The sequence below is a fragment of the Antechinus flavipes genome, chromosome 1 (genome assembly GCF_016432865.1).
Source record: "Antechinus flavipes isolate AdamAnt ecotype Samford, QLD, Australia chromosome 1, AdamAnt_v2, whole genome shotgun sequence".
In the NCBI taxonomy this organism is placed as follows: Eukaryota; Metazoa; Chordata; class Mammalia; order Dasyuromorphia; family Dasyuridae; genus Antechinus; species Antechinus flavipes.
In genome coordinates, this window is record NC_067398.1 from 71,378,679 (window position 1) to 71,401,198 (window position 22,520).

The 22,520-nt window shown below is 33.1% G+C and overlaps 1 protein-coding gene across 2 annotated transcripts in view; it reads left to right on the plus strand.

Moving 5' to 3' along the window:
* DDC (dopa decarboxylase) overlaps positions 1–22,128 on the plus strand; it is a 102,951-nt gene extending 80,823 nt beyond the window's left edge. For both annotated transcript variants that reach the window (XM_051984196.1, XM_051984206.1), the window contains exons 11-15: positions 5,041–5,060; positions 6,810–6,908; positions 11,330–11,431; positions 19,553–19,774; positions 21,637–22,128. In XM_051984196.1, coding sequence (XP_051840156.1) covers positions 5,041–5,060; positions 6,810–6,908; positions 11,330–11,431; positions 19,553–19,768 — 437 coding nt within the window. In that variant the 3' untranslated portion in view covers positions 19,769–19,774; positions 21,637–22,128. The remainder of the gene's footprint in view (positions 1–5,040; positions 5,061–6,809; positions 6,909–11,329; positions 11,432–19,552; positions 19,775–21,636) is intronic.
* The last annotated feature ends 392 nt before the right edge of the window (positions 22,129–22,520 follow it).

Consider the following 22,520-nt stretch of genomic DNA (forward strand, 5'->3'; position numbering starts at 1 on the left):
CCTCCTTAATGCCTTTACAATTGAGCAACTCTATGGCCCTGCCAGCAGCCAAGAATATCAGTCAGACCTTTTCAGCAGGCTTTTAAAGCCCTAGCTCCTCCTTGTAAATAGGATATTCATGCCCTGTTTAGTTCCTGGTTGAATATAGATATGGACATATAGCTAATAATCGTCCAGATAAGAAATAATGTGGATCCCATTATGCTTCACCAATTACCTGTTATCTTTGAGTTATTTAAATACTTCAGTCCATTACAAGAACAGGAGATTTTATGACCATCACCAATTGCCTTGTGCTTTACTATTTGTGTTCAGCAGAGGCTAAAGTAAGAAATCCTGTGATTTTAAAAACATTTCTCATCTGGCATCAATCAGAAGTTCAAAACCAATGGCTTCCTTTGCATAAAATTGGAGAAAAGGAACTATATAGGGCAGGTAATGAGTCCTAGTCTAGTTTAGTTGAGAGGCAATGAAGTATAATGGAAAGAGGTCTGGATTTAGGAATGAAAATTCAATTCAACTGAACAAAAAACCTGATTTTTCTGTACCAGGCCCAAGGGGAAATATACTTAGAGAAAACATGAGGTCCCTACCCTCTTGGACTTTGTAACTGCTGAGAAAGATGGGAGGAGAGGGGATGGACTGAAAAAAGAGATTGGTGCCTTTCCCCCCACCCAATCTAAGTCTGAAGATCTGAGTTCAAGATCTGTTCTATTAACTAGATAATTCAGGGCAAGTCAATTAATCTCTAAGCCTCAGATTAGCCATCTATAAAATTGGAATAATATTACTTGTTTTTTCTATTGCCTAGAGCTGTTTCAGATATTAGATAAATACCTGATACCAGGTATCTATGGGTATAATGCAGGGCTTTTAAAATTTTTTCTACTTGCAATACCTTTTTGCTCAAGAAATTTTACATGACCCTCGGTATATAGATATATAAAAGATATACAAATTAAATATTTACTGGTAATAAATAAATATAATACTTAAATAAATACTGATAATAAATCATAAAGAAATTAATTTTATGGCAATTTTTGATATGTGTATATATAAATATAATTTTACCACTTATTAAAGATGAAATCAAATTTTCATACTAATGAAATGGATTGCTTATTCATTTTTCATAAAGAATTGAACCTTGCAGAAATATTTATACCTTTTACTTTGCCAAATTTTTGCAACTCCCACAGTCAGTTACACAATCCCATATGGGATCTGGACCCACAGTTTAAGAAACTTTGATATAGTGGATAGAGAATACTTGGCTTAGAATCTAAAAGTCCTGAATTTGAATCTTGCCTGAGATATTAGCCACATGGCCATAAGCAAATCATTGAACTTGTCAAAGACTCAGTTTCCTTCTCTGAAAGATGAGGATATTAATAGTATCTATTTTGTTGTGAAGCTCAAATGTGCACTTTGCAACTTCAAAACTTTAAATACATTTGCAAACTTCAAAACTTTAAATACATATTATAAACAAATTAGAACATAGGATAGTTTATTTCTCAGATTTGTGGAAGAGGAAGGAATTTGTGACCAAAGAAGAACTGGAGATCATTATTGATCACAAAATAGATCATTTTGATTATATTAAATTACAAGGTTTTGTACAAAGAAAACTAATACAGACAAGATTAGAAGGGAAGCAATAAACTGGGAAAACATTTTTACATTCAAGGATTCTGATAAAGATCTCACTTCTAAAATATATAGAGAATTGGCTCAAATTTATAAGAATTCAAGCCATGATAAATGGTAAAAGGATATGGATAGACAATTTTCAGATGAAGAAATTGAAACCACTATATAGAAATTATAGTATTATGAAAAGGTGCTCTAAATCATTATGATCAGAGAAATGCAAATTAAGACAATTCTGAGATACCATTACACACCCGTCAAATTGGCTAAAATGATAGGAAAAAGATAACGATGAATATTGGAGGGGATGTGGGAAAACTGGGATATATATGCATTGTTGGTGGAGTTGTGAACGGATCCAACCATTCTGGAGAGCAATTTGGAACTATTCCCAAAGGGTTATCAAACTGTGCATACCTTTTTATCTAGCAGTGTTTCTACTGCTCTTAAAGATACCTTAAAGGAGGGAAATCCTCCACATGTGCAAAAATGTTTGTGGCAGCCCTTTTTGTGGTTGTAAGAAACTAGAAACTGAATGGATGCCCATCAATTGGAGAATGGCTGAATAAGTTATGGTATATGAATGCTATGGAATACTATTGTTCTGTAAGAAATGATCAGCAGGATGATTTCAGAGAGGCCTGGAGAGACTCACATAAATTGATGCTAAGTGAATTGAGCAGAACCAGGAGATTATTGTACATGGCAACAACAATACAATGATCAATGCTGATGGACATGGCTCTCTTCAACAGTGAGATGACTCAGACCAGTTCCAATGGTCTTGTGAAGAGAACCATCTACACCCAGAGAGAGCACTTTTTACTCTTTTTTTGTTGTTTGCTTGCATTTGACTTTTTTTCTTATTTTTTTCCAGTTTGATTTGATTTTCCTTGTGCAGCAAGATAATTGTATAAATATGTATGCATATATTGGATTTAATATATATTTCTACCATGTTTAATATATATTGGATTAATTGACATCTAAGCAGGGGGAAAGAGGGGAAAATTGGAACACAAGGTTTTGCAAGAGTTAATGTCAAAGTATTATCCATGCATATGTTTAGAAAAATTAAAAGCTTTAATAAAAAAGCACTATATAAATGCTAGTTATTAATTAACTATTATTAAGTTTTGAAATTTTCTTTACAGGCTGTCACATAAATTTTAGTTATATTAATAATTCACATCACATTGCTAAGAATTTTGACAAAAATAATGATGATAACAATACACAGCTATCTTTTAGTACTATTACTCGAGTAATTCTTTGATTTGGGCATATGAGGTAAAAATGGAATGGAAACTCATTGCTAGAAGTATCCTCAGGTCTATAGACCAAATGTAGATAAAGTAAAAATCTTTTAAAAATATAGTTATAATTTTCTTAGTTATGTACATAGAATGCACATTTAACAAAAGAAGATAAATTTGAAGGTTTTTATTTAAGTTCTTCAGTTCAGCTACATGAGTACAAGTCTAGCAGACAGAAAAAAAAATCAGATTTTAATTTATTGAGAGGTCCATAGAAGTCAGCAGTTAAACACAAAAGCCAAAAAAATTAACATGAATTTGACTGCTTTTAATAGAGATATAGCTTCAAGAAGAAAAAGGTGACAGGCAGTTTGTACTTTATTTTTTTTCCTCCTTATTTCAAATGCAGCCTCAGATACATAGTAGTTGTATCAATCTTAGCAGGTCGCTTAACCTTGTCTGCCTTAGTTTCCTTATCTGTAAAATGAGCTAGAGAAGAAAATAGCAAACCACTCCAAAATCTTTGCCCAAAAAATCCTACATGGAACTTCACTTCATCAATGAAAGTCAAAATCTATCTATAATTTAGTAGATAAGATTTAGGGAGAGGATTGTGATTTTTTAAATAAACTTTATTTTTCCAAATAAATGCAAAGATAGTTTTCAACATTCACCCTTGTGAAACCTTGGGCTTCATATTTTTCACCTATCTTCCCTTCCTCCTTTTCCTAGACAGCAAAAATCCAATATAGGTTAAACGTGTGCATTTCTTCTAAATGTATTTCCATATTTATCATGCTGAACAAGAAAAATCAGTGACGATGATTCTTAGAGGTTAAATGATTTACCTCTATGATATTCTGTCACTTAGATGTTTCATGTTTGTATACTGTATGTTTTGTTAAATAAACTGTAAATGACATGACTCTGCCCTAAAATCATTACGGGCAGCGACTGTGCTTTATATAAACTTTGGAACCTGGCTAAGTTTGGTACTCAGTATGTCATTTATACATTGCAGACATTTCTGTGAAATATTTTGAGCACTCTGGTCTCAGATATATTTCTTTTGATTCTAATTAAAATGTTAACCACAAGCAACACTGCTGTCAGATGATACTAATAACACATGAACCCTGCCTTTAGGAGTTTCTGGTTTATTAGATGAGAAGATAGACAAAAATAAGATATTTAGTTTGGTTAAGGATTCAGTTCATAGAGATGGAATTTAAGAGTTTGAAGTATAGTCTAACAAACATTTAAGTACGTACTACATGGCAAAATGGTGGAGCTGTACATAGAGTGCCAGGAAGTCTCATCTGGAGTCAGGAAAACTATCTTCCTGAGTTACAAATCAGGCTTTGGACGCATACTAGCTGTCACTTACCCCTGTTTTCTTCAGTTTTTTTCATCTGTAAAATGAGTTGGAGAAGTAGGTGTCAACCTTCTCCAGTGTCATTGCCAAGAAAACCCTGGTTTTGATTGAAATTTGACTGAAAATGACTAACTCCATGAGAAGCACAGTCTTAGTTACTGTTGGTGATATGCTGTATAGTTCGGCTTCTTCAGGAGCACTATTAAAGAAGATATCTTATCAAAATAACTGAAGTGTAAAAAAAAGAATATGATGAGCTCCCTAAAGAGATATGAATAAAATTTTGAAGGATTTAGAGGGAAAAGAGATAATTTCTTGTAGGGTATTTAGGAAAGCCTTGTAGCCTTTGTATTAGGCTTTGAAGGGTGTTTCCTCAAGTATAAAATGAGGAATGTTTGCCTGCAGTTGTCTCTAGTCCTAGCATAATATGACTCTATGATTTTATGACAGTGAGGATTTTATATATGGAAATAGGTGGAGAAGAAATGAGGAGAGCATTATTGTCATAGAGAACGGCATGAACAAAAGCTCTAAAATGAGAAAATGACAAACGTGTTTAGAGAAGATGAATAGTCTCCATTGGCTTTAGAGTATGTGGAGGGGAATAGTATGGAACAAAGCTGAAAATCCATGTTGTAACTAGAGAGAAAGAGGGGAATGAAGGGAGACCTGATTATTAAGCTAGAAAGTTTAGGTTTTAAACTTTATTGACATATTTAATGACTATTATGACTTTTTAAAAAAATGTTTCAGGTCTTGTCACTGACTACCGGGTAAGTAAACTATTTGCCTATTTGTTTTATTTTTTTTTCCATTTTAAATCATGTGTCTCCTCTAAAAAGGAGCATCTATTGTTCTTACATGTATTCATGTATGGTTTTCTGTTACCTATTATCAATCTCAAAAGCAATAAAAGTACAAAATTAGAATTTCTTAGTTAATCCTTTAAAAAAATTAAGTAATGCTCTATCATCTAGTGGATAACTTTTTCTGTCTCAACTAACCAGTTCTATTAAAAGACTATTAAAAGACAGTTTTGTTTTTTTATGTAGTCATTAAACAATAATTTCCAAATATGTAACTGAGATTTCAAAATGTCTAGTTATCCACTCTTTATCCAAAGAAGTTTATATATTAACATATACGTTAATATTTTCTCTCTTCCTCTGTCCCATCTAAGTGTAGTGAATGTACATGGTCCTAGTCATATATCGCTCCTTAAAATAATTATGACTTAAGAGTGCTAAGAAACAGAAGAGTCAAGTTAAAAAATCCAAAGACAACTTACAGAGGAACAGATACTATTTCCATTATACTTCCAAGTAAGGAAAGAGATTATGAAACGATGAATGATTTCAATGATACTATATATATAGTGGAGGTTAGTGACAAGGAGTGGGGGCAGATAGAGGCAATTCAATTATGTGTTAAAAAATTTATAATAAGACAGACATAGATAGATACCTGTAATCAGAACTACTAGGGAGGCTGAGGCTAGAAGATCTTTTGAGCTTGAGTGTTCTGAGCTATAATGAAGTAAGCCAACTGGATATCTGCTAAGTAAGATATTGTCCACTGGTGAGTCCCTGGAAATGGGAAAAGCAAACCAGATTGGAAATAGAGCATCAATAAAATGTTAAAACGTCCATGCTAATCAGCAGTCACAGTGGTGAGAGAAAAAGACCTGGTCTTTTCTTTAAAAATAGTTTTAAAAACTAATAACAAATATGAATTGCCATTTATATTTAATAAAAATATTGCATACTATTCTGAGCTCAGACATTAAATTTAAAGTTGTGACCCAAAGAAAAAACTATTTTTCAAATAGCTCTTGTTTCCTTTCCTGCATCCCAGATGCAGAGTAATTTAAACACTTCTTTGATAGATTTGTTGCAACATTTACTTATCTGCTTTATTAGGATCCTTAGGATGTTAAATCTACTACATACAAATATGCAGGGACAATCTGTCTGAAGGAAGGAAAAAGTTGTCTTTTATTTTTCAAATGTTCATCACCCTGTTTTCCCTCTCTTAACTCTATCCACTGTGCATTACTCCCCCCCCCCAAAAAAAAAAAAACCCAAACAAACAAACAAAAACTACTTGCTTTTCCCAAATGGGCTTGAGAGAGTCAGAATGGGAAGAAAAGAGAAGTAGATTTAATATTATATTTGTAAGCAAAAATCATTCATACAATAAGAGAGAAGAAATCTTTTTGTCATCCTTATTTAAAGTATAGGACAAAAGATAAGCTATTTCTGAACTTTCCAAGGCTATAATATTCCCTGATGTGTTTCTTACTTTTCTTATGGCTTGGTTTAATACTTCAAAGGAATAACAAGCCCATTTTATCTGATTTATACTGTTCTTGGAATCCTTGAGTTTATCCTACAAGAGCCACTGTATTTGGCAGGAAAAGAACACCATGCTGACAAATTGCTTTGCTGACCTGGTAAGCTATACATTGAGAAATCACTCTTACCATGTCTTTCTTTGATGAGGTCCTTTGTCCCCATTTTCAGCACTGGCAGATACCACTAGGCCGGAGGTTTCGCTCTCTGAAAATGTGGTTTGTATTTAGGATGTATGGCGTGAAGAAACTACAAGAATACATTCGTAAGGTAATTTTATATTTATTAACTTCTTGGTCTAATTTGAAAAGAGGTGGTATGGGCAGATTTTAGGAACTAAGGATGTAACTCCTTTCTGTGTCTTCAAATACCCAAATGTATAAACACAAACTCCTGAGTCCAATCTCCATTGCTGTCTGACTAAGATAATCAGATTTCTGTGGATGATTACTCCACTCTGGGTACTGTATTGAGGAGCAGGGAGGCAGGAAATTAGGCTTGAATCACAATCTTATGACTCTGAAATTCCCTTCCTCTTCATATGTGTGTGTATGTGTATAAAACTAGCATTCTAAAGACAGTTTTTTTTCATATTCTTTTACTATTACTTTACACATTGCATACAGCATCCCTTTGATGGATTTGCACAGTAGATAGATTATAAAGTGTGACTAAAAACATTGTTTTTAATTATTCATTTTGAACAATTAGCCTAAATTATACTGTCTGTAATTCAGAAGCAGAGAGCCGATAAGTAATTGTTAAAAACATGATTGTTGCATTGTCAAATGTCCCTTCAAGTATATTGCCAGGGAAGGAATAGATGATTAATTCTAAAAGGATATATTGATTTAAAAGGACTCTTAGATTTTTCTTCCTACGTAATCTGGTCTTTGAGGAGATCCATATATCAATAAGAGCAGTCCACAAAGAGTTTTTAGTCATATTTTAGCTAGAGCCTGTCTCATTTAATAGGTTTCCAAGACATTAACAGAAAACAGGGTAGGGAACAGGGCAACTTATTAAGCCATTGATGCTTTTTCAATTTGAATCCATACTCTACAGAAGTGTAGATATTCACTAATATTCTCTTCCTTTATGAAATGCATAGCTTCTAAAGACCACTAAAATGCATTTTTATAGGATAGCAATATGTAAAGAGCAAAAATACATTAGAATAGGTTTTATTTAATTATGTTAAGCTAGTCCCAGGAGAAATTATGAATTTCATTTAAACATTTTAATGTTTAAATATACTGTAACAAACTCACAATATTAATAAATTAATAAAATTATTATTAGTAGTAGCATCACACATGATACACTTAAAAACAATTTATCTTTATTATCGCTTAATTTTATTGGACCAAATATGTAATGTCATTGATATAAGGAACTCCTGGTAGGACTCCCTCTACCAAGCAGATGATAGGGTCATCAAATAGATTTAGAGTTAGAAGGAAGCTTCCAGGTCAGGGATACAAATCTATCATCTTAGAGATGGGAAAGCTAAGAAAAATGAAGTGATTTGCCCAGTTACATGGGTAGTAAATATCTAAGGTAAGATTTGAGTCAAGGACTTCCTGAGTAAGTTCGGTGCTCTATTCACTACCCCATGCTGCTTCTGATCAATAACTTTTCTGCTATTTATAGACTTATACTTGCCTAGAAAAGAGGGGACTTGCCTAGGGTTATACAGCTAGGCTATGTTACAGCTAGGGCCCCCTGACTTGGAAGTCTGCTGTCACTGTACAAATAATATTATATCTATATTCCATTAAATTGTGAGCTCCCTGAGGTTGTCTTTTTTTCCTATTTTTTGTGTCCGTTGCACTTAGCATAGTGCCTAAAACCAAACAATGTTTATTCATCAACTGACTAAATAACTACATTTATAATTCTAATAAAATATATACACAATACAACATCATAGTTATAATAAGTACAAGTATTATTATAACCTATTCGACAAATGAAGTAACTGTGATTCGTATTAAGGGATTTATCCAAAGTCACAAAACTAGCAAATGATAGAGCGAGGATCCAAATCCCGACTTTCTGACTCCCAGGCCCCATGTTTTTTTCACTTGCATAATATATTGTTTCTAAAATACTAAAGTATGTCGCCAAAACAATGGCTGAGTACCTGGAGGATGAATAGTAAATCTAGGGTTTATTCTTTCAAAGATATGGAAAGTGGAGATGGGCCCTCCAATCTTCAATCTCTAATTCCCATGTATGTCATTCTGTGTTCTCAGGAGATTATACTCAAAACATATAAGAAAGGTCTAGTACCACTAACTCATGAATCATAACTTTAAATTAGCATCCTATATACATATAGATACATGTGATATAAACATATACATATATAAATATATACTTGTGTATAAATCACATCTATATATTTATATATAATGTGTATAATGTGTGTCACACATATAAAATAAAGCCCTCTGTGTTGGAGGAAAACCCTTTGACATGCTATTCTTAGTTATTTTTTTTTTTCTTTAAGATGCTATTTTACCAAATTATAGGTAGGAAATAACATAACATAATGAAATAGAAGGAAAGCTCTACTTAGAGAACCCATGTTTGAATCCTAGCTCTGTTCTTACTCCCTTTGCAAAAAAACCTAGTGATAGACTGTAGGATCTCATAGATTTCTTTTGATTCTAAAAGTATAATTTTAATAAAATATTTTACAATATATTTTGTGATGGGGATCTCTGACTTTGTAAATGTTTATATTTGATTTGAACCAACATATTTGAAAAGGGGCATGTGCATCAAATTTAGAAAAGAATAACATTTGTCAAAATCATAATCATTTAGTATTAAAATAAAAATTGGATTATGCATATTTACCACTTTCTAAATAAACACCACTTATAAATTGTCTTAGTTCATTAAGATGGCTTATCTATAGTGAGTCACTCTAATCACTGACAAAATTGGCTTTACTTTGATCATCTTCCAATTCCATATTTGTTTCAGCTGCTGTAATCAAACCCCACATTTTCTTCTCTTCTCAGAGTAATTTTTTATGATATTCTTATATAATGGAATAGTAAAAATGATTATCTGAATTTTTAAAAATTAGATTGATCAAACTCTAGAACATAGTTTGTTATCCAGACTTTGCTGACGTATTATTGTGGGTTATTTTTTTTTTTTTGACATCAGTTGTCTTATAAGAGCTCTTTTCTTCATTCTTTAGGTCATAGCCTCATTTTAAATTTTGTGTGCTGTACTTTAAATTCAACACAAATAGACCAATTAGATAATCTTCAGAGAAAGAGCAAAAGGAACGAGAAAGGATTTGGAAGAATAGGAGAATAGGAAGAAAAGTTTGAAGAAAATATGGAGAGATAAAAAGGGAGGAAATTGATTCTAGGGAGGGAAAGTGGTCATTCAGTGTCTTTATACAGGACCCTGCTACCTTCTTTCATCTTGAATCATTATATATGTATAAATATATATATAAAAATATGACATATATAATTGAATCATCATACCACATATACATGTATAAACGCACATTTTTATATGTAAATACTGTATTCTAGTCCTGATTTACAACAGGGAAAATGTTAGCTGCAGAAATATCAAAATGAAATACATGGCAAATACTCCATGAGCAAATCTATCAGTTGCAAATCATTTGGTGCCCTCTAGTGACATGACTGGCAATTGCTTGATGTTAAATATAGAATTTTTTGAAGAGTTACAGAACCATAAAATTAGAGATGGAAGGGGGCCTTAGAAGTCTAGAGCAAGGCTTCTTAAACTTTTTCCACTGGTACCCCTTGTCACTTGAGAAGTTTTTACATAATTCCAGGTATATTGATATGTGAAATAGGTACACAAATTATTTACTGATAAAAAATCAATAAAACAATTCTTTGGTATATATTTAATCTCAACATTTATTAGAAATGAAAACAAATTTACATACTAATGAGAATTAAAGTTTGATACCTTTTACTATTTGCGATCCCCATATTCAGTTACACAACCCCATATCTCAACCCATAGTTTAAGAAGCTTTGTTCTAGAGGTCGTCAAGTCCTACCCAAACATTTTTTAAAAGAGGGAACTAAGGCAAAGAGTTATCGTCCTGCCAACCAAACTGCACATTTAGACCATCAGATTTAGAGGTCAAAAGGCTCAAAGTTGTCAAGCAAATTGTATAATTTGTTTTTAGAGTATTGCTATACTTAAATGATTATAATGTGGTAAGTCCAGAGAAATTTTTCATCGACAAATAAATTTAACAAGATTTTGAGTTTTATAAAATGTTTAAATAGTTGTATGTGCTTTTCACTGGAATCACTAGAATTGCTTTGGGGGACGTTACTTTTTAGGTTTATGCCTTATTGTTTTATGTGTTTCATTGCTATGCATATTCTGAAATTATTAGAGCCTTTAAAAGTGAAAAAACAATTGTCACATTAACAAAAGAGTAATGGTTTGGAATTATTTCACTTGTTGGGAATGCAAATCACGTGATATGTTGGGCTATATGACCCCCAGGTCTCTTGCACCTCTCATAGTCTGTGATTCTGATGGTATTTGTAATAAAGAATATTGCAAAATCACAGCAATGTATTAGATCTTAAAATGTAATAAGTTTTTGTAAGTTACATTGGGGTTCAAAATTCAATTCAGTTATCCTTTTCTCTTTCAAGCATGTGAAACTATCTCATGAGTTTGAATCTCTGGTACAAAAAGATCCCCGATTTGAGGTCTGTGCTGAAGTCGTGCTGGGGCTGGTGTGTTTTCGAATTAAGGTAAATTTAAGGCATTTAAAAAATAATCTTCCTTTTCTGCTTTTAACATGATCGAAGGAATAAGTTACAAGAACAAGTTACATGAATCTTTAACTCTTCATCACGTGGTATACATGGCCCAGTAGATACAGCCCCAGGCCTGTAATCTGGAAGACTCCTTTTCCTGAGTTCAAATCCAGCCTTAGATACTTACTAGTTATGTGACTCTAAACAAGTCATTTAATGCTATTTGCCTCAATTTCCTCATATGTAAATTGAGCTGGGAAAGGAAATGACAAAATCACTCCAGTATATTTTCAAAGAAAACCTCAAATGGGATCACAGAGGGTGGATTGTGATGGAAACAACGTAATGACAACAACAACAACAATAATAATAATAAAATTTTAAATCTTGCACTCAGTGCAGAGTACTCACTGGAAGCTTAACATTAGGATTTCTTCCCATGCTCCTAGCTCATGATAGCATCAATTAACAGAGAAATACTGCATCAGATGATTAGTATTGATATTTTTTGAATTCCCAAATGAATTAGAAACTCATATCTAGTTCTCTAGTGTTTTATTTTCCTAGTGCCCAGGAAAGCTCCCATTACAGAGCAGGCCCCATAATAAATGTTATCAATGATCACTCAGGATTTTAGTGTCAGATGAATGGACTTCTTGCAACTCAGTTCAATTCTACAAACATTTATTAAGTACTAAAATGATGTAGATGCTGGGGATATTGAGATAAGAAAAGACTCAATTCTAGTCTTAAAGGAGCAGAATAGCATTTACAAGTTCTAGAATCCTCAGAATTCCCTTTTTTTCTTTTTTATTTAAGATGCAAGATCCAGATAGGGTACATACAATTCTTGATAACCATTTAAATTCAAATATTAGATTTTTATTGTACACTGCTATTAGAATCTGCCTTTTGTATATATTTGTGGCTATTTTAAAGTTCTTTCCTAGAATTCACAAATGTTATATATCTTGTCAGAGATTTGTTCTCCCAAACTTCTCTTGGGACAAATGACCCAAAGCTTGCCCTTACTTAGAAGTTGGGGAGTTCCAGTTCAGTATTCAGTTGTGGGAGGAGACAGAGACTCCCCAGAGCATCATACCAGCATAAGGTTGCTTCTGAGCAGATTTCTGAATGGAGGACAGAAGAGAATAAAGTACAATGGGGCAGGGGGCAGAGCTCTCTTTACTGATGATCTTGTATCTCATTTTAACTAATTTTTATTCCTAGCTAGATGCCAAAAGCTGTAATTTATGTGCTATTTGGAGGATTGCAAGTCCTGCCAATATTCTCTAAAATGGGTGTCCTCTAAATTCAGCATTTTAGAACAAATCTCCAGTTACCCTGCCTAGTTAGAATTATTTTCATTTTCAGTGATTTTTGTATTTTCAGTGATTCATTTTGTCTTTATCACCCTGACAACAACCTTAGTGAAAACAATATATCAATTACCCAGTATACTAGTAAATTTTTAGAGAACCATTACAATCTTCAATTTGTTTTAACTAATCACAGCAATCAAAAATGTCAAATCAATCAAATTAATTTGTGCAAATAAATTTTCATCCTTATATAACTCAAGCTGTTGCTAAGGAATGGGTAGATAATTTCTATGAAGAGCTCCATCAGTTCCTTTAAATTAAACCAACATATACTTTGATATTCCATGACTTTCATGACTTTCATGACTCAAGCAAAAGTGAAAAGAGAGAAGGAACCTAAAAATACACTGGGAAATATGGACCAGACAAAGAAATTAAAGAGGCTAATGGCTTAAATATTATAAAGAAGCTTCATGCTTGTGTTCTATGAATATGTTCTTTAAGAAGAGAGTGCTGGACACTACTATCAAGGCCTGAATAACACCATATCAAATTAAATTAACCATATTTTGGATAAGAAAAGATTTTATCAACGTAGGAGAGATTTTTAAATCAATTGCTTTTCTCTAGTCAAAAGTTTTGCTTGTTAAAGTAAAGATCAAAATCAATATTAAATTAGAATAAAGAATAAAAATGAGAAGATATAGGATTCAATTAAAACAGCTCAAACTGGAAATACTTAAACAAAATGATGCCATTCCTCTAAAAGTGAAAATGATGAAAGAATATTGACCCAGACTATTATAGATACCAAGGTAGCTAAATCAATATAAAACAAAGGCCACAAAGAAGATATCCAGATAAAAGTTAAAACAGGAGTGTGTCATTTAACCCTTTGGCAATGTGGTGAGGCCTCTGGGCCCCTCCTCAGAATAGAATATGTTCTATTAATAAAAAAAAACTATAATTTTTTAAAAAAGAACTACTTGTGGAAATAGAAATGGTGCTAAAGAAAACAAAGATGGAAAGAAAAACTAGAATGGAGCAAAGAAATGCCAAGGAACTTCATGTTGAGGGTGACACAGTGTTGATGGTAAAAAGGGGTCAATTAGCAAAATATTTGATAAAGAGGGCAATATCAAAGGCATGAAAAAGTTGACCAAAAAAATTCAGAAAATAACAATTAATTACCCAAATGCCTATGTTGTCATTTCTTCAAATTTTTTTTGTAAGATTTATCTATATATATGTTGATGAATGAATCCCTTTTACGAGAATGAATAAGCAGGCTTTCATAAATATTACTTTATAGCTGACTAAATATTTATACTCATACAATTAGTTAAAAAGCATTTATAATACCAGATCTCAGTGTCATTATTATTTGATTATATGTAGGCAATTAACTCAATAGAACAATATGTGGCCATAGAGACTCGTGTTCAACAAGATGTTTCCCATGCATATGCTAATATCAAACAAAGTTCCTCAGAAGATACAAGTTGAAAGATACTGTGATTATTTATATCAAGTTATGTATAAAACAATTAGATGCATGCTCATTAAAGACAACTTGGATAGAAGTATGACCATCACAGAGTCCAAATGAAAGAAGGATTTCCTGTAGATGAAGAAGCCCTCCAGATACTCCTATTTGCAAATGACATATGTGATAATTGCATTAAACCCTATAACATGACAGGTATCTATAACCACTCAAAATATTTCAGGATATTCATATTTCAACTATTCATACAGAAAAAAACCAAAATACATTATTGTCCAGATTATAATATACATTTGTATTTCTCATTTCTTGAGGATATGTTTTGGACAGGCTTCAAAGATGAACCATGAATTGTGTCAAGAACTGAATTGAAGAAAGAATAAGGTCTAGATTATCTTAAAGACATTATTTAAGCATCTCTCTGGATCAGAGGCCCATCAGTATTCTTCTACTGATATTCAATGGTTATGAATCATAGAACACTACAGTTTCTGATGAATAAAAATAAAAGTTAGCCAATTCAAAGATAATAGAAAGATGCATGGTGGATATAAATTGGCTGCAGTGTATTAGCAACAAAAAATTATGAATAAGAAATGGAGAAAATGGCATCACAATAAGACATGACCACTTAACTAACCAAAATGAGTGATAATTGGTGGAGAGCTTCTGTGAACTCTTGATACCCTCCACATAATGTGAAGTGATCCAGAGGAAGATACTCCTCTGCCCTATCTACCCCAACCCCATAAGTACATTGCTCCTGAAAGACATTTTGGGCAAAACTGGTAAGACACACAGAAGCTGAGAAGATATTACTGGTTACAATCTCCATCATTAGATGAGGTACCTACATTGATGAATTCACAGTTCTATTGACATATCAAAGATTTACTACCTTCAGGATGTCATGTTGGAAGGAACTTAATAGATAACCTAATTTTATGGATTAGGAGCTGAGACTTAGAATAATGAAGTGATTTTTACCTAGATCATATAGTTAGCAAAAACAGAGCCAGAATTTAAACCCATTTCCCTCAACTTTTTGTACATTACTCCTATGGCCCATGGCTCATGTTCCAATAGATGATTTATTCAATTCTATTCAGTTCTGTTAACCAGATGTCCATTAATTTGCAGACTGATGTCTAGTACTTGTGCACTCTGAGGGGAGAAAATTACCTTAAATGGATCCAGGACATTGTGGTGTTCCTTCCAGACTATGTTCATCTGATACAGTTCCTAAAAGGCTCATAGAAAGAGCTTTTATAGTGAAGCTTTTCTAAAGCCTTTTAAAACAGTTCCCAGTTGTTTCCGTAACATAGTGAATGTTAACAGACATTTCTTTCTGAGCTCTTCAGTTGCCTAAGTGACTTGGTCACTTATTTATTTATCTTTTGATTGTTTATTGAGGAGTCAAACTGCATGTCTGATAATGAGAACTACAGTAGAGCCTCCTCAGAGCCCAAGAAGGAAGGGAGTTTCTTTTGTGTTGGTTCTTTCATTAGAGAGAGGATCTCCTGCTGTGGGAACAGATGCAGCATATATTGAAGTGTATGGAACTCTTGGAAAGGTCTTTTGAACAGAGCTGCGTTTGTTTAAACACATAGCCCCTGACAATGGGAACTTTGACAAGTCTGATGAAAGATTGGGAGGTACAGGGCCAAAGGACCCTCAAGTAACACTATTTTCAGAACATATCCTCTTCTATAGAACAGGTGGGCATTCATTCATTGCTTGGTCTAATGGAGTCTACCAGCTATGGGAAATACAGGCATGGTTGAATATTCATGATAGAGAATTGATGAACTTATTTATTTTCTTTTCTGATTTATGAACAATTTAAGTTAACTTAAGTTGTCTTATCTCACTTCAAGGGTAATTTTGTTTTTTCTAACTTAAAATTTTTTCTTTTTTTCTTATGCTTTCAAGAAAAAAAATTTCAATATATAATTAACAAAATAAAATTTTCAGACAAATAGGCAGAAAATATAATTCATGATTGATCTTCTAAAATAATAATTAATAACTATGTTGGGGATAGTTCTAAAGTCTTTCCAAGTGATTTTTCAGGAATAGCATTATAAAAAACCTTAATTCCAATGTGCCTGTGGTCTGGTGGTTGATAATAAAATCATCTTCCATTGTAACTAAACACGTTTATCTGGTATCTGACATAAGGCAAACTTGCACAAACTGTATAACATTATTTGAGCCAAAATATTCTCCTTTTAGTCAACCTATGTCCCTTTATTTTATTTATGTGGCATAGATGAAACAAGATGTGAAATTCATGCAATAACAACCAATCAGGAGGTTTGTATTTTGTAGAAATAATTTTTTTCTAAGTAAACAATTTATTTTTTTCTGAGGTAGGAGGGCTTAAACAGTAGCAGTTAAAAAAGGTTGCAGCTGATTTTTTTTAACATTTGGTTAGTAAGAATATTGACATTGTTTGAAAGAGAATAAACACAGATATGTAAACAGATAGATTACTTTTTATTCTTCTTTCTTTCTAATTCACCCATTCTTCTCTTCTACCTGAATGTGAACTTTTTGTCATGTATATATATTAGAGATTAATTTAATCCAACAAAATATCTTAAGAGTCTGCTTTGTGAAATGCACTCAATGCAATGGCTATGGATGTACGGGTGAAATTAGACATAAATATCCTTAAGGGGTTTGCAATGTGGTAGAATCAAGGTGTGCTAGTAAATGTTTAACAGCTTATCTGTCTGAGGGCAAAGGGTAGGGACATAATCAGCACACACTTTTAAATTTAATCTGAATTATTAAAAATTTTCTCTATCACATTCTTAAATCTAGGTAATCAAGTAAGGTGTGAAGTTGGCGCAAGTTATAGCTCTGGATACCTGTTAATATATAACATATGATGATTTCCAAGTTGTATATGCTCACGCTGAAAATTTAACAATAGCTCTCATGAGCTGGCACAAGCTGGCTCTAACACACCCTGAGAATGTGTAGGATAGAATGGATAAGATAGACACACATAGTTATAATATGAATTAGAATATAGGTTTATAAGAAAGGTCCATTGTAAACAAAAGAAATTTGAAGAGGAAAAGACTACTTTTGGTTGGGGATGATTCATGAAGGAGGCTGCACCTGAACTGGAAAGGGAAGGGGGAAGACTTTCAATAAATGATTTGGGGAATGGAATCCATTCCAGAACTAGAGATAGTAGCTACAGACTATTCTTCCTCATCATTCTTCCCCTTCTCCTTTCCTTGCATCTAATCAGGCATCTTTCAGCTCTAAAGCTCACCTCTGTAGCCAAAATCCACACCATTCCCCTTCATTTACTTCATATGCTAGCAAAACTAACCTATTAGTCATTCCTCATCTCACTCTGTACTCTCGGTCCTCCTTGCATTTTTGTAGATCTTTTTGTATGACTGGAATGTAGTTCCTCTTTAATTTTACTGTTAGAATCTTTTCTTTAAAGACTTAGCTCAGATCTTTTTTTTTTCATAAGGCCTTATATCATCCTCCCATTTGAAACTGATCTCCTCTACTCAGATTCTCCTAGGATACTTGATCTGGATCTCATTGAGCCCTCAACACAAAACTGAGCTGAATAATTTAATCAAAAACTATAATTAGAATTGTTCTTAGAACCTTCTACTTTAAAGAGTACAGAAGTAAACCAAAACAGACTAATTCACAAGATTAGTAACAACAACAATATCTGAGACTTAAATAATTCTTTAAGGTTTGCAATATGCTTTTTAAAAAATAATAGCTTTTTATTTTCAAAATACATGCAAAGATAATTTTCAACATTCACTCCTGCAAAACCTGTGTTCTAAATTTTTCTCCCTTTCTTCCCCCACTCTTTCTCCTAGACAGCAAGTAATCCAATATAAATTAAACATGGGCAATTCTTCTAAACATATTTCCACATTCATCATGATGCATAAGAAAAAAACCAGATCAAAGAGGGAAAAATTGAGAAAAAAAAGCAAGCAAAAACCAGCCAAAAATGTCAAAAACAAACAAACAAATAATGTTGTAATACACATTCAGTCCCAACAGGGCTCTTTCTGGATGCAGACGGCTCTCTCACAATGAATCACCTCCTTGCTGGAAAGAGACACTTCTCTCAGAATTGATCACATAATTTTGTTGCTGTGTACAGTATTCTCTTGGTCCTACTCACTTCACTCAGCATCAGTTCATATAAGTCTCTCTAGACCTTCCTGAAATCATCCTGCTGATCATTTCTTATAGAACAACAATATTCCATAACATCCATAAACTATTTCAGTCTCTACATCTTTCTCATTTGATTCTTCTCAACTACACATTTACCACCTCATTTCAGGCCCCATCATCTTTCCCCTAGATTATTGCAACAGCCTCTTAATTGATGTCTCCGCTCCAGTCTCTCCCCATTCATCTATCCTCCTCATTGCCGCCAAAGTAATTTTCCTTGAGCATTCAATAGACTATGTCACTGCCTCTAAGATGAAATGTAAAGTTTTCTATTTAGTTTTGAAATCCTTTCACAAGTGGCTTTATCCTATCTTTCCAGCCTCGTTATATCTTATAGTCCCTACTGTACTTACTGTATGATACAGCTTCTCAATTCCTCATGAAGAGCATTCCATCTCCAGTCTACATGTCTTTGCCCTGCCTGTCTCACATAAGAGGAATGCATTTCCTATTCATTTGTACCTTAGAAAGTTCCTTTTTTACTTTAAGATGCTCCTTAAGCAACATCTTTTTTTTTTTAATTTTAAATTTTATTTTATTTAATAATAACTTTGTATTGACAGAATCCATGCCAGGATAATTTTTTTACAACATTATCCCTTGCACTCGCTTATGTTTCGTTTTTTCCCCTCCCTCCCTCCACCTCCCCACCCCAAGATGGCAAGCAGTCCTATATATGTTAAATATGTAAGCAACATCTTTTGTATGAAGTCTTTCCTGATCGTCCAATTGCTACTGCCCTCCTTCCCAAACTGCCTTGAATCTGTTCACTTTGTCTTTAAGAACTTTATACTGCATTTCCACATATATGCACTTTGTCTATTAGCTCCTTGCATTATTTCATTTTTTTCTTTGTATTTACATATTCCTAATGATTGCCTAACATACTGATAGGTTTTAGCAAGTACTTAATAAATGCTTGTTGGTTGAGGGATAAGTAAAAGCTAGTTAAGCCCCTGCCCCTCTCCCCTGCAAAGTCTTAAGTTGACAAATTTTGAAGTATTAAAACAGCAATAAATGACTTACTTTTAAAAATTCTTTCAGGGTTCCAATGAACTGAATGAAGCACTTCTTGAAAAAATAAACAAGACCAAAAAAATCCACTTGGTCCCATGTCACCTCAGAGACAAGTATGTTCTGCGCTTTGCTATCTGCTCTCGCACAGTAGAGTCTGTCCATGTCCAGGAGGCCTGGCAGCACATTACAGAGCTGGCGACTGAGCTGCTGAAAAAGGAAAAAGAGAAGAAAATGAGCCAGTAATGGCAGGTGAATATGTCATGAGTGTGTTTCATTCTATGGCTTATGTTGTGGCAAGAAGCCTGATTGGGTAGTGGGCAACTCCAGTTCTAACCCCAGCTGAGGCACGAAGTATAAGGTCTCTCAAGTTCTTTCTGATTTACACATTCTGGTCATGATGAAGAAACAGTTCCAAATGCAGAATCAGAAAATATGGACACAAATCCATATTCCACCACTTACTATCTTTGTGACAATGGATGCCATTTAAACTCTCTGAGCTTGAATTTCCTCAAATATGAAAGGGTTTGACCAGATGAACTTGAAAGTGTTTTCACTTTTGGTCTTATAACTGTTTGGATCAGAACAAGAGAAGGGAAATGGTGGTAAATCAAAACATGACCATTTTTATATTTTCATAGAGGCAGCTAGGTAGTACAGTGATTAGAGTTTTGAACTTGGAATTGGATAGACTTTGCAAAATTTGAAGTATTACACAAATACTATTATTATCACATTAAAATTATGTGCTATTTCCCCATAAGACAAGCTATCATGTATGTCTAATATCTTCCTCTATTATTATTATTTAAAAAGATAATAAAATAGTTAAATAAACCATTAAGATAATAAGGTTTGGATAAATGCAAGTCAATGCAAACAGGGAATGGATAATTTAATGTGCTAGATAGATTTAGCCTTAAGGAATATGAAAATATTGAAAATTTAGGGGAAGATGATGCTTGTAATATTTAGCCTTTTAATGGTTGAGAAAGATGAACCTTTTGACACTATGGAAAAGTCAAAACAAAACAAAACAAATGCTCAAATCATATATGCAGGAAATATTAAAAATAAAAATAAAGCCTTGTTAAGTGGATTTTAACTATCTTGGGAAGCAGATGAAGTGTCTTGTTCAAGGAACTGCAAATAGGCTGCTATCACTGGATAGAATAGTAGATATTGTGGTGAGTCAAAATAAGATGTAAAAAGACTAGAAATGTGGGAGAGAGAAAGACAGGTGTCTAAATTACAAAAATCTTCTAAGGCCAAAAAGAGAATTTTATATTTGATCCAGAAGGTGATACATTTGATTCACTTTCATTGGAGTTTAATGCATGGGGTCAAGGGTAAGTGGGGTGAGGAAGGATCTGTGCTTTAGAAAAAAATCACCATGGTGTCTGAATTTAGGATAGACTGCAATGGGGAGACTTGTAGCAGGCTGACCAATCAGCAGGGTATTGCAATAGTTCAAGTGTGAGGATAAGAGGGTCTGCAACAAGTTGGTGGCTGTATGAGAAGAAAGAAGGAAGTATATTTGAAGGCAATAGGCCTTGGCAACTGATTGGATGTGGAATGTGAGAAAAAGAGTCAAAGACGATTCTTGGGTTGTGAACCTTGGTGAATGAGAGGATGGTGCCCTTGAGAATGATAGGGAAGTTGAGAAGAAGGGAACACTTGCTTCAATTATTTAAAAACATTATTCTGAGAAGAGTCCCTAAGTTTTGCCAGACTGCCAAAAGGTCTATGACACACATAAAGGGGCTTAAAATACCTGCTTTATGGTAACAATATTCTTGTTAACTCAATGAAGGGCAAGAACTATCTCCATTTTTCAGATAGAGTAAGAAATTTGCATTGGCTGGCTCAGATTCAGGGTATCATTAGAGAAGTCAGAACTATGGTTAGGTTTTAAAATGTCCTTATTTTTAGTTCAAAACCTTTTATATTGTATAGTAACATTTATTTGATTAAAAAAAAATAGCTTCCTTCCTTGCTTTCAAAATGAAAAGAATTAAGTAAAATGATTATTGTATGTCATAGTTAATATGTCTACATTTAGAATAGTAGTATCCAATTAGATTATATTTATCATTTTATTTTTTTCACAGAGACAAAGAGATGGAATGGAACACATATATAATTAAAAAGTAAAAATCGTCATGACTGCATAGTAACTTAAGAAAGCCCACAACTTTCTCTGAAGCTACTCAGAAACATCAACTTGGGAACATTATTCATTTAGCAAAGATTGATCAAAATGTTTGCTGGGTCCTTTTTTTCTTTTGTCATATCAGATTTTTGGTTTGATTTTGATGTTTTGTAAAAGTTAGGTTATTATAAAGCACTTGAACTAGGAATATTTTCTAGATGTCTTAATCACAAACTACTCATAAAACTAAGCTATCATTTGTGAGATGAAGTTGTATTGTTTTGAACAGTTTCTGAAGTTATTTGTGGTGGTGCATTAAATAAAACTAATGAAAGAGCATCGTGGGCAAATTGAGTTTATGTGGCTTGATGTTGTATCTATAGGCTTTCAGAGTTTTTATTTTTTTGATGTGCCTATATGTTTAATAAACAACTTTGATGTGCTGACATAATTGTGTCTGTTGGCTTGTAATACTTAATTTCCAAAGTAATTTGACAATCTGATGAACTAAAATAAGTCAGACTGCTAACAAAAGTTAATTTGTACCAAAGGTCTATCTGCTACACACACATATGCACTTAGATGCACACACAGGCAAAGCAAGGGAGAACGAAAGAGATTCTTGGCTTTAACTATGTTTACATTATTAGAAGAGAATCCACTTCAACTTTTCTGAACCCTGGTTTCTTATGTGACTGACATTGATAATAATTAATTATTATTATTATTATTTTATTAGAAAGAATGAAAAAAAGAAAATCACTTTAAATATAAATACAATCAAATGATTTATATTTTCTTCCCAAATTTCTTACTGCTCAAAGTGTTTATGGGAAGGGGGTG